This window comes from Numida meleagris, chromosome 24, assembly GCF_002078875.1.
Source record: "Numida meleagris isolate 19003 breed g44 Domestic line chromosome 24, NumMel1.0, whole genome shotgun sequence".
Classification (NCBI taxonomy): domain Eukaryota; kingdom Metazoa; phylum Chordata; class Aves; order Galliformes; family Numididae; genus Numida; species Numida meleagris.
This window is the reverse complement of record NC_034432.1, coordinates 1,085,963-1,100,837: the sequence shown is the minus strand read 5'-3', so window position 1 is coordinate 1,100,837 and position 14,875 is coordinate 1,085,963. Positions and strand designations below refer to the sequence as shown.

At 51.4% G+C, this 14,875-nt stretch overlaps 6 protein-coding genes across 6 annotated transcripts in view; 5 read left to right on the top strand and 1 right to left on the bottom strand.

The window, feature by feature from the left end:
• Positions 1-842, top strand: part of LOC110387829 (keratin-associated protein 4-12-like) — a 1,549-nt gene extending 707 nt beyond the window's left edge. Inside the window, exon 2 of the mRNA XM_021376442.1 lies at positions 7-842. Within this exon, the coding sequence (XP_021232117.1) occupies positions 7-510 (504 nt within the window). The 3' untranslated portion in view covers positions 511-842. The remainder of the gene's footprint in view (positions 1-6) is intronic.
• Positions 1-14,875, bottom strand: part of LOC110388003 (feather keratin 2-like) — a 906,242-nt gene that overhangs the window by 110,957 nt on the left and 780,410 nt on the right. The gene's annotated exons all lie outside the window — the stretch shown is intronic.
• LOC110388018 (keratin-associated protein 5-1-like) lies at positions 4,029-4,283 on the top strand. The gene has a single exon (XM_021376809.1). The coding sequence runs from the start codon at positions 4,029-4,031 to the stop codon at positions 4,281-4,283; it is 255 nt and encodes an 84-aa protein (XP_021232484.1).
• On the top strand, positions 7,891-8,097 carry LOC110388021 (keratin-associated protein 4-3-like). The gene has a single exon (XM_021376811.1). The coding sequence runs from the start codon at positions 7,891-7,893 to the stop codon at positions 8,095-8,097; it is 207 nt and encodes a 68-aa protein (XP_021232486.1).
• Positions 10,547-11,146, top strand: LOC110387979 (keratinocyte proline-rich protein-like). Its single transcript, XM_021376757.1, has one exon. It carries the CDS (start codon positions 10,547-10,549, stop codon positions 11,144-11,146), a length of 600 nt encoding a protein of 199 aa, XP_021232432.1.
• On the top strand, positions 13,566-14,339 carry LOC110387963 (loricrin-like). The gene has a single exon (XM_021376728.1). It carries the CDS (start codon positions 13,566-13,568, stop codon positions 14,337-14,339), a length of 774 nt encoding a protein of 257 aa, XP_021232403.1.

The following is a 14,875-nucleotide window of genomic DNA, read 5'->3' as shown; positions in this document are numbered from 1 at the left end:
TGCCAGAAGCCCTGCTGTGACCCATGCCAGACTTGCTGCGACCCGTGCCAGAAGACTGTCTGCTGTGACCCGTGCCAGAAGACTGTCTGCTGTGACCCATGCCAGAAGCCATGCTGTGACCCGTGCCAGACTTGCTGTGACCCATGCCAGCAGTCCGTCTGCTGTGACCCGTGCCAGAAGACTGTCTGCTGTGACCCTTGCCAGAAGACTGTCTGCTGTGACCCGTGTCAGAAGACTGTCTGCTGTGACCCATGCCAGAAGCCATGCTGTGACCCGTGCCAGACTTGCTGTGACCCATGCCAGAAGCCCTGCTGCAGTTGCTGTGGCCAGCAGTGCCTGCAGACTTGCTGCCGTCCCTGCTGCTGCTCTGGCCGTGTGTCCTGCTGCTCCTACGTGGTGAAGAAGAAGCCCGTTGTGGTGTGCTGCAGCCCTGTGCAGTACTGCTCCCCGCTGAGAAAGTGCTGTGTGCCCGTCAAGCAGTGCTGCACCACCGTCAAGAAGTGCTGCTGAGCCTGCTCCGTGTAGGAGAACCGGCTCTGCCCACACCCATCTCCAGTGTGCAACAAGAACAGGCACAAGGGGATGGAGACCTGACCCTTTCTTCTGTTTCACACGATGATGGAGTACATGCCTAGTGATTTCCCTCTGGTTTCCAAAATTAAGCTGTCGTCTTCCTTCTTTCACGCTGTCTTTTAATTATCAAAGATCTGCAATGCACTTGAATAAGTCACCCATTGTACAAGGCAAGGAGATCTTGCATATTTGTTCTCTTCTTGGTGTATGGGACGTGGGAAACATTTGCTGTTAGTGTAATCATTCTGTATTTTCTCTCTTGACTTGTAGACAATAAAACTTGGCATTAAGCAAAACGCAAAATATCTTGTCGCTTGGTTGTTCTTACCTCCTTTTGCCTAGAACGTGTCCTTGTCCTGGTGCCATGTTCTAAGTCATCATCAGGCTCCTGAGGGCCAACATGTACTTCCATAGCAGGGCAGAACATTTGGGAAACAGAACTGCTCAGCCTAGCTTCTCACTGGCGTGAATTAGGTCATGTCTAAAGATGGCAGCGCAGTGTGATGTCATCTTGCACCCACTGATCCTCTGCCTCAGATATTCATCCCAATTTTGACCATGAGTCTTAGTGGTTAAGGGCAATGAAACTGGAAGGACTGAATGAAGTATGCATAATTCCAAGTTCTGAAAACACACCACCTCTATCAATGTGTAGGAACCTATCCCTGATGTTAGAATAGACTTGTCCCCTCCCTGGAAGTATTCAAGGCCGGGCTGGATGGGGCTTTGGGCAGCCTGGTCTATGGGGAGGTGTCCCTGCCTATAGCAGTGGGGTTGGAACTAGGTGATCTTGAAGGTCCCTTCCAACCCAAACCATTCTACGTCTATGATTTCAATAGGTACTGAGAGGAACTCACTACTCACTGGATAGCAGCCACCATCTTCTTCCTCTAACACCTCTGAAAATAAAATTTACCGAATGCCTTCAGTTGGTGGATCCTTTTTACATTAGCAAAGATTTTCTTGTGCAGCGTTCCTGGATTATAAGTGCTGGAATGAAACCCAGGAGCTAGGATAGAACTTAAAAGCTCCATTCCTCAAATAGCACACACATGAGTCAACAATACCCTCTCCACCTGGCTGGGACTTCCTTTACTATTAACATTCAGGACACAGCTCTGAATTGCATGTCTCAGGAAAGTGCCTTGAGCACTGTCTTGATTGCTCCTCTCAACCAGACCTTCAGAGTATACACAAAGTCTGCATCAGAATAATCTCTACCACTTAGACTCTCTTGATTATCCAGGTCTTCAGGAGCTTTTAAAACGCAGGTAAATCATATTCAATACGCTTGTGGAAGGATATCCCATACCACGCCATAGCACACCATATCAGAAGTGCGTTCTGTCAGGGAAATCTTGTGAATATCAGCTTCAGCATGTGCTGGAAAAGCTGCCATCATGGATTCTTCCCATTTCACAAAGGTACTGCCACTCTCAAACTCACATAATGGCCATGGAATTTTACAAACACGTGGCATCTCTAGTAATGTGTGGAAAACCCAAGATCTCTGATATTTCTGACCCATTAGGTCCCAGCATCTCAACACCCGTATAAAGCTCTGATTAACAACAGCCTTGCAGGTTCACGTCCATTTCTACACAGGAATCATCCTGGCCAATATAGAATCATAGAACTGTAGATCATAGACTCATAGAATCACAGAATGGCCAAGGTTGGAAAAGACCTTCAGATCATCCAGTCCAACCGTTCGCCTATCACCAATAGCTCTCACTAAACCATGTCCCCCAGCACAACCAACAATCAAGCCTGATAAAAGAGCAATAAATGATTTATTTGGCGGATGGCATGTTGGAGGCGTTGCTCAAAGAGGACGTTACCTCCTGCAGCAGGTATCTGTCTATTACTGTGTGGCCAGTTCTCGCCTGGGGACAATTCCAGGAGAGACATCAACGTCATTGGAGATTCTATTCACGTCTTGGGAAGAAATTACGTGTCCCAGCCATCATGGGTCACCTCCTGTCACTACAGCCATGTGTTCTGAGTCTGCTGAATGTGACGGCAGTTTTTAATTGCCACAAATGGGTGCTGCTTCAGCATCTTGGAACTCTGATCCTATATCGTTGTCCCCTCTTCTCAACTGAAAACCCTATCAGCAGCTTCTTCTCACATGGAATTGTCCAGGCTCTGCACATGGCCACAGAGCTTTTCCTCATCCCCAAACCTGTTTCATGGCATCTCCATGCAACAGAATCACACAATCAGAGCATTGTCCAGGTTGGGACCATTGGAAGCACAGGGCATTGGCATGGGGAAATGCAGTCAGGACTAGTTTTCTTGAACATCATGCTTGCAAAGGACACAGAATCAAATCCTTAGTCTGTAACACTCAACTCAAACTCTAAAACAAGTTTAATCAGCATGCATGCCATGGAAACCAAGCTACCTCAGCCTCACAGACCTCATAAACAACCTCAGAAAATGAAAAATATGGAAACATCCCAGAGGAAAGCTCCGTGTATCTAAGAAATAAAAAGCAGAGATGTGAGGGCAAAGCACTGTTGTGACAGTCCTATGCACACTGGGAAAAGAGAAACACTTCCTCCAACTTTGGATGCTCAGCCACCTCCCAGAGGCAGGAGAAAACCAATTCACGTTTACCAGTTGTGTCCCACTGGTCCCCCAAAATCGCAGCCAAGCACAGAGGGGGCACATGAGCAATGAAACATGTTCCAGGCATGGTTCTCCCACTGCTTCAGCATCCTGGGCAAATTGCTGAGTGCCTTTGTGTCCCAAGGTCATTCCTGAGGGAGCGGATGGGATCACTGTATAGCTACGTCCCGTTCCCATTAATGTAAATTGATTAGAAAATTTGCACCTGTTGTTCATACATACAACTAATTACTGGGCAGCATTGAGGTGGTGAGCAAGCAGAAAGAAGTCAAGATTAAATACCGGAAGACATGTGAGAGGCATACATGGGGGGATAAACGGTGAAGTCAGAATTGCTGAATAATGCCTCATATCCAGGGGGAACCGTTTGGAGCCATATAAAAAGGCGCCCACCCCTCAACTCTTCATTCACTCATCTTGAGTTCCTCTCACCTATCCTCACTGGTCAACAGGGTAAGTTGGAGCTCGCTGCTTGCTTTCTCATTTGCGTTGTACTGTATCTGTGTGCTTTGTAGGAAGTTCTCTCTGATTTTCTGCACTGTCTTGTTTGAGATCAGTTCTAGAGGTTGGTTTTGGGATCCACCTGGGTGGCTTCCTTTTGATGGAACCAGTGCTGGCCGCTAGGCCAAACGTTCTGGTGGCCAACGCCAAAACGTGGAGATCTCAAGGACAGGCTGTCTCGGGGTTCTGGACTTTGCCATCCAGTTTGGGATGGACTTGGGGATAAGCATGCTTTAAGCTGCATAAACTGTGAAATTCAGGCAGAGAAAAAGAGACTCTTTCTGTTCCTTTCCAGCTTCGCCTACACTACTACCAACACCATGCCCAACGGTTGCTGCGGTGGTGGCAATAACTGCACCGTCTGCTGCTACAGCAGCAAGTCCTGCAAGTCTCCGTGCTGCAAGACGCAGAGCTGCTGCCCCTCTCAGTGCTGCTACCCCTCTCAGTGCTGCTGCCCATCGCAGTGCTGCTGCCCATCGCAGTGCTGCGCCATGCCCTGCTGCATGCCCATGACCTGCTGCTACACCATGAGCAACAACAACAGCAGCAGTGGCTGCTGCGGCTGCGGCAACTAAAGCCCTGGGCACGGGGCAGGGCTGCGCTCAGCTCCCCTGCTGCTGCGCTCCTGCTGCTTCCCACCTGGCTCCTCACTGCTGGACATGGATACGAATACGGCCCTAAGCACCCTCTTTGCTTAGAGACTGCAGATCTCACCTCTTCTTTGCTTGCCTTTCATCACCAAATGTCTGTAATGTGCTTTGAAGTTTCTACCCACTGATCAGTGTGATTTTCCTTTGTAAGCGCTAGTCCTGCTGTTAACTTTGCCTCTTGGTGTATGGGATGTTAAATGCTTTTCATCACTGCTTTGCTTCAATCTGCTGGAAAAAAAAAAATATCAATTAAAACCCGTAGTTCATAGCACTGCAAAACTTGTGGTGGTTGTTTGTTTGCTACGTGGTGCGCCCAGAGTGTATCACCGCATCTATCGTGCTCTCTTTGCACTTTCTTCCAGCAATGGGCTGCTGCTGGCTAGCTGGTGTTGACTGGGGAGGCTTTGAGCACAGAATAAATATCTCTGCATCTCTGATCCAGCTCTGAGCTTGTGCATGAGCCTATGCAGATATAAGCCGGGTGTCTGTGCAAGCAGCATTCCTACTGTTGCTGTAAAACTACAAAGAAATAGAGAGAAAATAATACATAAACTTCTGAAGGGTGTGAATGGCTTTTGGAACACTGACACAGCCACATCACGTATAGGAAAGCTCTGTGTGTTTCAACCAGCTGTAGGTTTACTCAAGCATCTATAGAGAATCCCCACAAACAGTTTAACATTCATGAGAAGGAGATCTTATCTGTACCAAAATGTCTGGGTTTCTTGATCCGGAGCTCAGGGGGTGGAAGAAAATCTGAGAGTCCTCCACCACCTCCAAGGAATGGCTGGGTCAGTCGGAGTTACACCAAAACACAGCATACAAGCTCTGCTCTGTGGTCCTCAGTCTGTGTCTAATGCCCTTTAGCTGATTGCACCCCACATCAGTCCCTTCTTTGCACGAGGATCTGTAGCCCACCCACCAAAGTCCATGAGTATCCCAATTACACACACATCACCATCACAAGTGGGAAGTGCCCACTTAGATCCTCACCTCTTGCCGCTGCAGGATTTGCAAATGAGAACTTTCCTGCTTGAAGGTGCAAGTGAAGTGTGCCCTTTTGATTCTGCCCCATTAATTGCCTATACATTATTCAGTTCTCACAGGTAGGCAGCGTATGCTTCCTCAGAGGGGATCTGCTGGAAAGGAAATGCCAAGCATGTTCTCCTACCTTGCCTGGAGACCTCGCAATTACACATGTTCCTTCTCCAGCATTTTGCTGAAGGAATTACTCTCATTCCAGCAAAGCATGGGAAGGAGCTGGCTGGATTTACTGCAGGGTGAAGCAGCACTATGATCACATCTGTTCCACTTGCACAGTGCAGAAAGCAAAGCAGGGTCCCTGCTAACACACTCAGGGCTGGCAGCAGCTCAGCACCACGGGGACTCTGGAGGACGCAGGGCAGACGCAGGGAGCTCACCAGGCAAGCTCTGCCATCTTCTCATTAGACACCACTCCTCTCGGGGTAATGGGGCAAAACCTTCAAGCGAGAGCCACGAATTTCAGTCGCAGGAAAACTTCCTGCTGAGCGCTCTGTGTTTCTGCCAGCATCCAGCCCCACAGCAAAGGGCGCGGGAGGCCAGCGTTAAATGAGCGTTCATTCAGCCTGGCTCAGTTGCCCAAGGCCTTACCTCGAGCTTCCTGCTCCCTCTCTCCTCCCAGAAGTTGGTTCCACCTCAGTAACATCTCTTCCTGCATCGCTGCAGTCCCTGCCTCCCTCTGAGCCCCATGACCCTGGCTGCGACCGGTTTTCTGTGCTCGTTAACTCTCCTGCCCTCAGCTTCTCTCAGCCCATACTGTCACTACAGGCCTTGGCAAAGCATCTCTCCCTCCCCTTCTTTCTTTATACTCTGAAAGGCTGCGATGAGGTTTCCACAGAGCCCTCTCTTCCCCATGCTCAGTAACCCCACAGCTGTCTCCGCAGCAGAGGTGTTCTCTTGCACTGGGGACACTGCTTTTGGTGCAGCCCAGGATGCAGCTGGCTTTCTGGGGGGGTGTGCACACTGGCAGCTCATTTCCAACATTTCATCCGCCAGAAGCCCCACTGCTTCCCCACAGCACTGCATTCACCAGTTGGGGTTGCCTTCACACCAGTGCAGGACGATGCATTTGGCCTTGCTCAGCTCCCCAAGGTTATCATGCATCACACCCAGCCCCAGAGCTGTGCTTCCTCTCATTGCCATTTGCACATGTGCTGTCCCTCGACTTTTTAATTAAAATGCAAAATATTCTGCAGGGAGGCCAATTCAGTTCAGAGTCTCAGAAAATATTCCCAGGGAAGCAGATCTAGCAGAGCAGAGCAGGAGCCAAAGCACTCTTGTTTGTTTGGTAATGCCCAACGCAAAGCTAGACCTCCCAGCCTGGAGGATGTGCAGAAGTTTAGGCAAACCAAAGGACAAGACGAAGACACTCCTGGGATCAGGAGGGAATTATGATCACGTGGAGTCACGTGTAGATGACCAGGACCCAGGAACTGATGTGACCCTGACATGTCCCGAGCATGTGATCTGCATGCTCCCTCCTCAAATGCGTGTCCTGTGACCGGGAACGAACATACGTATTTTCATGAAATTCACCATAGGGTTGTTTCAAACACGGGTCCGGTGAAACATCCCATCACACGCCCAAAAGACATGACCTGGGGGCTTCAGTTTCGGCCCTCACACTGACTCAGCATCAGCCGCTGCTGAGTAAGTCCCTGAGCATCTGCAGCCGTCACAGTCCGCGTTGGTCAAACGGATGCAGGGATGCATTTTTTGGCTCCCATGCAAAGCTGCAGCAAGGACAAATTCATTAGTATTCATGGGAAGCCCTTTGATTATCTGCAGGCTGAATAGTTATGAGGCAAAATAAAGGTTGTGATCACAGATAATAAGGCAAAGAGTAAACATCAGAAGACACGTATAGCTAAAAAGTATGGGTTTAGGTTAGTAAACAGGGAAGTCTGAATGGTCAATGGCTGTCTCACTTCCAGGAGGAGGGTGTGCGAAGGGACTATAAAAGGTCTCCGCGTCCAGGGCACTTCATTCGCTCCACTCCTCTTCTCTCCACTTCTCCTCACCGCTCAGCAGGGTAAGTGAGAGCATCTAAACCTTCCTTCCCCTTCCCAGAAGAAAAACGCTATGGATATCCAAATAGAGATGGGTATCTGGACTGGGTTTTTGGGTAACGCTGGGCTTTAGGAAGGGACACGCTGGGAGCCTCAGGATGGAGCGGCCATGGGAGCATCAGTGGGGCCATGCAGAGCAATGGGAGAATTTCAGCCCCTGCACGGTGCTGTGTGACTGCTGCTCCAGCGTTAGGGGTGCCCTGGGACGGGGAGGTGGGCATCTCCACTGCAGCAAAAAGACAGGCAGAAGTTACAGGCAAGGCTTACTACCAAAAAAGAAACCCACAAGAGTGGGTTTCAGCTCCTTGAATCTCTGGCGTTGAGTGAGAGAGCATTGTATGAATTCTGCCTTTCCAAATCTGCTCCCCATCGCAGCCTGACATTTTCTATTCCCTTCCAGCTCTGCCCACACAACCGACACCATGCCCAACGGAGGCTGCGGGTGCTGCGGTGGCAACAACAACAACAGCTACACCGTCTGCTGCTACAGCAGCCCGAGGTGCTGCAAGACGCCGTGCTGCTACCCATCGCAGTACTGCTGCCCCACGCCCTGCTGCATGCCCATGACCTGCTGCTACACCATGAGCAACAACAACAACAACAGTGGCTGCTGCGGCTGTGGCAACTAAAGCCCTGGGTGCGGAGCAAGGCTGCGCTCAGCTCCCCTGCTGTTGTGCTCCCGCTGCTTCCCCCTGGCTCCTCGCTGCTGGATACGGACACGGATACGGACACGGCCATGGATGTTCTTCCTTCTTTGCTTAGAGACTGCAGATCTCTCCTCCTCTTTGCTTGCCTTTCATCACCAAATGCCTGTAATGTGCTTTGAAGTTTCTCCTCGCTGATCAGTGTGGTTTATCCTTTGTAAGCACTAGCCCTGCTGTTAATTTCCGTCTTGGTGTATGGGATGCTTAATGCTGTTGATGTATCACACTCTCCTTTCTTGCTTTAATCTCCAATTAGTCATTAAAGACAATAAAAGCTGTAGCTTATGACACCGCAAACTTCTGGTCTGTGTCAATTCATTTTTCATTTTCTTTTAAGCTATAGCTCTGATCTGGGACTTTTTTATCAGCTGCTTATTTTCTGATTACAAGGACTTTGCCAACAACTCAGCACGCTCCCAATGGCAGCACCCCAGGGCACACAGCAAACTTCTTGGCTCAATGCTCACCTGGGGACCAGCAGCACTTGTGTCAAGCCATGCAGTCCCTGCCATCTTTCCAGTGCTCACAAGAAGCACCATCTACGATAGGAGCACCTGTATCACCCTACAGCAAAGATAAAGGTCCTCTTGTTAATTGAAACCTTCCCAGTGCACATGCTGAGCAGTAAAGATTCATAGCAGTCTGATACTTTACCAATAAGGCTAAGTAGACAAGTGATTGTCCCATCTAAGACAGGGGGAGTCACTGAAAGACGTGGAGATACAAATGTAGTCGGAGGGGTTTGGGAATGCTGTCTAATTCCACCTGGGGTTCTATTAATACGTGGCATCTTTTAGGAGGTGAGATCCAGAAGCGAAATATTTTGCACTTCATTCTCTGCAAAATCCTTGGGAAGGAGAGCGACTCCCAAACGCTTTTTCTCATGTGAAGAAATCCAAACTCTACAGAAACTGCGTCGTAAGTGGGACTGCGGTAATGAGCTGTAAATCAAAAAACCTGCTGGCCCTTAGCCAAGGGTTTTTCCATCCTTACAAGCAAGTCCCGTGCCTCCCTGCAAAGCAATTCCTTTTTTTTCCTGGAGCTGGGGAATACATCATCCCAGCGAAGCGCCCTGAGGTCACACCCCCGCGTTCTGCACATGCTTTTCCCCGTGATTCAAACCCCAGTTGAAACTCGGACCAACTCTGAGCATCACTCCCAGAGCTCTGCTGCTGAGTGAGCGCGCGGAAGTGCCTTTATGCATGGACAGCCCCAGGCTGCTGGGAGAGATGCTCCGCTGGTGTTTAAACAGCACCTTCGCCGTCCACAGAAATGCAAAGAGGAGGAGCTCCACGGGCAATGAGTCAAAGCGGAACCATCAAGAGGTGGACACGGCCCTGGACAATGCAGAGCATCGTTGGTTGGTGAGGTCAGCACCACTCCGTGATGTCCACATTCCAGATTTGTGGAGCATAAAAGGGTGTTTGGTGCCGAACTTGCTCACTTGGAGTGAAAAGGCGGAAAAATCCTCATTGGTGCTGAGCAGCACCAGCGCCTGTGTTGATTTCCCAAAGCGGGTGAAAAACCCAAAGAGTGGCTTGGGGTGAAAGCCCACCCCATGGCCACGAGGCTTAGGGGTGGCCAGGTAGGCTGAAACAGAGTGCAAAAATCAAGCACTCATTAACAACAGCAGAGCTGACTGTTTTTCCAAGTTTTCCTTTGAAAAAATAAATAAATAAAAAGCTATTTATTTTGGCAAGAAGGTTATTCGTTTTCTAGGACAGATTTATCTCTACCTTTTTTGAAAACCCCCCCCACCCTGGAAACCCATCACCATTTGCACACTGCTCCAACGTCCCATTCCAGGGCAGTGGGGTGTGGGATGTGGGACCTAACACCAGGACCCCCAGCCCCATTGGTGGGTTTCCCACTGCCACGAGACTTTCTGGGCACACCAGTCAGCATCACGGCATTCCAGGTATCCTTATCCCCTATCCCATCTGACGTACACTAGGTAACAGCCTATTTGAACATGACCGATGGGAGAACTAATTAGATAATGGCCAATGCATATGCAAAGAGCTACGCTGACATTACAGCGAGGGAGATGCTAATTGCAGCTGATTAATCCAATAGTAAGTGCCAGAAAAAAAATACATGCAGAAGTGGCACTCAGTGCTCAGCTATTAATTCCCATGGCATGCCTCATTGCCAGGACAGCGCGGCCGCATATAAAAGCTTTTGGCTCCGGCGCGGTCCTCAGGACTCGGACACTGCTCAGCCACCCGTCAGCAGTCACAAGGGTGAGTTGGATTCCCTCCGTCATCTCAGATTCCTAATATTTTGCATAGGAATGGCTCCAAAATGCAAAACTCCATTGTTTTCTTTTTCCCAGCCTGTTTATCCCTGAGGGCTTGGCCATCTCTGCCGCACCATGCAGTACCGTAAGGGCGAAGACGATCTGGATGCGTGCCACGATGACGCGACCTGCGGTTGCCACGACGGCCCCGTGAGCATCCCAGACCTGTCCCCCTGCCACGACCGTAGCAGCCTCAGCCACGACCTGGAGGGGTCCTGCCAGAGCGTGCCACAGGGCTGCCAGCCCCTGGAGCCCTGCCAGCCCCGCGACTGCTGCCCGGCACAGCGCAGCTGGGATTGTGGTAAACCCCGGCGGAGGGTGGAGGTGAGCCCTGTGCAGCCCGTCTGCCCACCGGTGAAAATCCGCCGCCGGCCGCTGCAGCAGTACCGACCACCACTGCAGAGTGAGGAGCAGGGCTGCTGCCGCAAGCCCCGCAGGAGAGTGGAGCAGTGTCCCGCAGAGGAGCCCATCACACTGCATCCCCTGCCCCTGCAGCACCGCTGTCCCTGTGTCCCCTGCTGCCGTCCGCCTGTCCAGCACTGCCGTCCATCTGTCCAGCACTGCCATCCGCCTGTCCAGCACTGCTGCCCCACCTCCGTGCCCCTGCCGCAGCATCCTGGCCAGCACCAGTGCAAGCAAGTCCAGTTCTTGCCACCCTTCCAGCAGAAGAAGTGAGGAGGGGACCCACGCCAGCACGTTGCCCTGTGCTGCTGCTCCCAAGCTTGGCGTGGAGGTGCTCTGCTTTTTGCCCAAGCTGTAGGTGCTGCCACCTCTGCTTTCTGGCTGCTGCACTGCACACTCTGGGGACTTCAGGGACCGTGGTCCCCTGCTTTACGGCAGCACCAACACTCTAAATCCAGTTCTGGGCACAGCTGCCCAGGAAAGAAGTGGATGCCCCATTGCTGGAGGTGCTCATGGCCAGGCTGGATGGGGCCCTGGGCAGCCTGACCTGGTGGGAGGTGTCCTGCCCATGGCAGGGGGTTGGATCAGTTAATCTTGAAGGTCCCTTCCAACCCAAGCCATTCCACAACGCTATGGAATTCCCAGGGGTTTTCCTCACCAAGGAACAGACTTTAATCACCCCCGCCCCACTTTGCTCCTGGGTCTCCCACCTGGGGGGAAGACGAGCAACCAGGTGATGGATGAACTGAGTGCACACAGTTGGTAACCAGTGCTCCTTTTCTCATGGCTTCACCGCATTGGGATCTCAGGGCTGTTCCAAACCAGGGATGGGACTGGATTGGAAAAAGCCACATACTGTGAGGGCAGCAGCAGTGGGGACTCCTGCAAGTTGACTTTCTCCCTGTGTATACAAGAATAAAGTTGACAAAATTTCACTGACCCTTGGTTCCTTTTTCTTTTACCCCCAACTTTACAATGAGGAGATATTAAAAGTTGCCACAATTCCCATGAGGAAATCTATTAAGTGAAAAACAGAATCTGAGTTCACACATGAGAACCTTAGCCCCAACTACAGCCGTTTCACAGGGCTGAGCTGCAGCTGTGTGCTGTGAACAGCCCCACATGGTGCTATCCATCAGAGGGGCAATGGATGGACTTCCCCATGGTCCATCACACACCCCACCACCAAGTGACCCAGGTACCAGCTGTTTGCTCCCTGTGTGCTCCCACCCCATTAGCCTGGCAGTAAAACCACGCCGGGACGCCATCCATCATGGAAATGTTAATCATGATAATTAGGCCTGTGTCCCAGCACGTGAGGTGTGTCTGTGCATGCCAGGAATGCTTTCACTCAGTGCAGGAAGCGCAGCCTGGCTCTTCCCCCACCACCCCGCTCTCACAGCCACGCTGCTGATGTGCTGCTTCGCCAGCAAACCTTTCCCTGCATGCATTCATACTCACAGTGTTCTTTCTTCGTATTAACCCTAGTCACAGCCCCAAGTGTCCCTAGCAACCCCAAGGAAAATCAGGGGGGAAAAAATCACCTTTACTTTATGCAGAAAATGGCCACGATTTTTATCACTTTGAATTTTAGCCAAGGAAAAACCCGTTTCCACTGGAACTCAGAGGCACTTGAACTTCAGAAATCCCTCCCTGGGTACCTTTGTTTCTTCCCAGCCTCCTCCCACCGCAGCTCCATGGGAACCTCTGCCCAGAGCCGGGGTGACTGAGGGCACCGCAGAGCCTGACAGAAGTGGAAGGGGCTCCACTCACTGCACTCCCCATCCTCAGAACCAGTCCCTTCATCACCAAACCCGTCGGCATGATTTGCTCTCGGTGACTCTGTGCTGGCTGTTTCCAATCCCTGTCTGTGCTTCAGGCACCTAGAGGTGCCCCCATGGGGAGCTAAGGGAATGCCAGGGCAGAAATGCTGTGTGCGTGAGGGCTCCTGACTCATCGGTCACCCATCAGTCTCCACTCAGTGTCTCGGTCCTCTCAGCTGGGCAATAAGTGCGTTATTACCTGCCTCATAGAGCCTACATGTGGCTTAAGCACTGCAGGTCCTTTACGTGCACTTCTCAGTAACTCTGCTATAATTAAGAGATATTTATCAAGAATCATGAGTCAAGCAGAACGTGCCAAGTCCTGGGAACAGCATCCAAATGGAAGGGAAGTTTAGTCAATAAATAATTTAGTCCTCGTTCCTGCAGTGTGTTTCATTTACAAGGGGAAGATTTGTAACCCTATAAAAGGGCTCCGTCCCTTTGCTTCTCGCAATCTGCTCCCCTGGTCTGCATCTGCCTTCCCTCATCACTTGGGTAAGGCAGCTCAGAGCAGCTGGGAGGGTTGGGGGGGGTCGGGATGCAGGAGGTCACGCAGTGGGCACACAAGAGCCTTCCTTTGCACTGCACTCATGCAGGGGCTAAGCAGAAAGGGAACTATTGGGGAACATGGATGCAGGATTTTCAGCAGTGCCACTGTGTGCTGCAGCATCTTATGGCTGCTTCTGTGCTCAGAGAGTAAAAAAATCAGGGTAAGGTCAGAAAGAGGGTTTGGAAATATTGGGTGATAGCAAGAACATCTTTTAGATCCGGCTAGGCTGTGCGTGGGTCACTGAGAAGCTAAATGAAAAGAGAGGACGTGGAAATGAAGACCTATCTGTGTTTTCCAGATCTTTCCCTGCAACTCCAACATGATCTACTCCTCCGGAAGAGAATCCTACTTCAACCTGAACTCCACTTGGTACGACCCCGCTGGGTCCTGGCTCGACACCCGGCGCACGCCGTTCCGCTACGGCTACAACAACTGCTGCTCCTCGCGGTGCGACGGCGAGGGTGTGGAGGGCATGAGAGGACACAACTACCGGCACTACGGCTACCGGCAGCCGGTCTGTTCCGAGCGATGCCAGGGTTACACCACGGCTGAGTCGTGCCACGGAGGCGGCGGGTCCAGCTGTGCCAGGAGGCCCACCTACAGCTATGGGTCAACGGGGGGCTGCCAGGGTTATGGGCGATCGGTGTGCTCCGAGAGGTGCCAGGGGTCCTCGGGTTCGTGCCACGGTGGTGGTGGATCCAGCTGTGTCAGGAGGCCCACCTACAGCTATGGGTCAACTGGAGGATGCCAAGGCTACGGGAGGTCGGTGTGCTCCGAGCGGTGCCAGGGGTCCTCGGGTTCATGCCATGGAGGTGGTGGCTCAAGCTGCGTCAGGAGACCCACCTACAGCTATGGGTCAACGGGGGGATGCCAAGGCTACGGGAGGTCGGTGTGCTCTGAGCGGTGCCAGGGAGGGTCCTCAGGAGGGGGATGCCACAGCTCAGTGCAGCAGCCGCAATTTAGTGAGCCAGTGCAGAGCATCCCGCAGTGCTGCCCCATGCCAGCCCCAGTGCAGCAAGTGCCCGTGGCCAAGTGCGTCCCCCACCAGCAGCAGCAGCAGGTCTGCAAGGTGCCAGCCCGAAAGATAAAGTAGGGGATGCAAAGAGAGGGAATGAGTGAGAAACTTCTCGTTCTGGCAGCGTTGCCCCAGCGTTCCACGTGTCCTCGGGGATTTCCACTCTTCCTGTCATGTTGCTTGTGATGTGATTTGAAGATGTAACCCACTGTCTCAGTGTGCAATGCCAAGTGCTCTTCCTTGTCTTTGTGAGTCATGTAACACTGCAATGCTCTCGTGCTGCGACTGATTCATCTCCCATCGTTGTTTCATGGCAGGTGCAGAGACAATAAAAAATATAGCTCATGACCATCTCGTATCAATGTTTTCTACTCTTTGAATCATCTCTTCGTCTCTTTAAATTGCTTCTGCCCCTTCTTGTGGTGGGAGCTGAAGTCTGCAGCATCCCCACTCTCCCTGGCTTCGAGGTTCCTGGTCAGTTCCACCTGGTGCCAAATTGTTCCTATCCAGGCACTGCTTCCTGTTGAGAGGAAGCCAACGACTTTTGTCATGGACTATGGGCAACCCAGCAATTAAATACTAATATACTGATATTAAAAAAACCACACGGACTT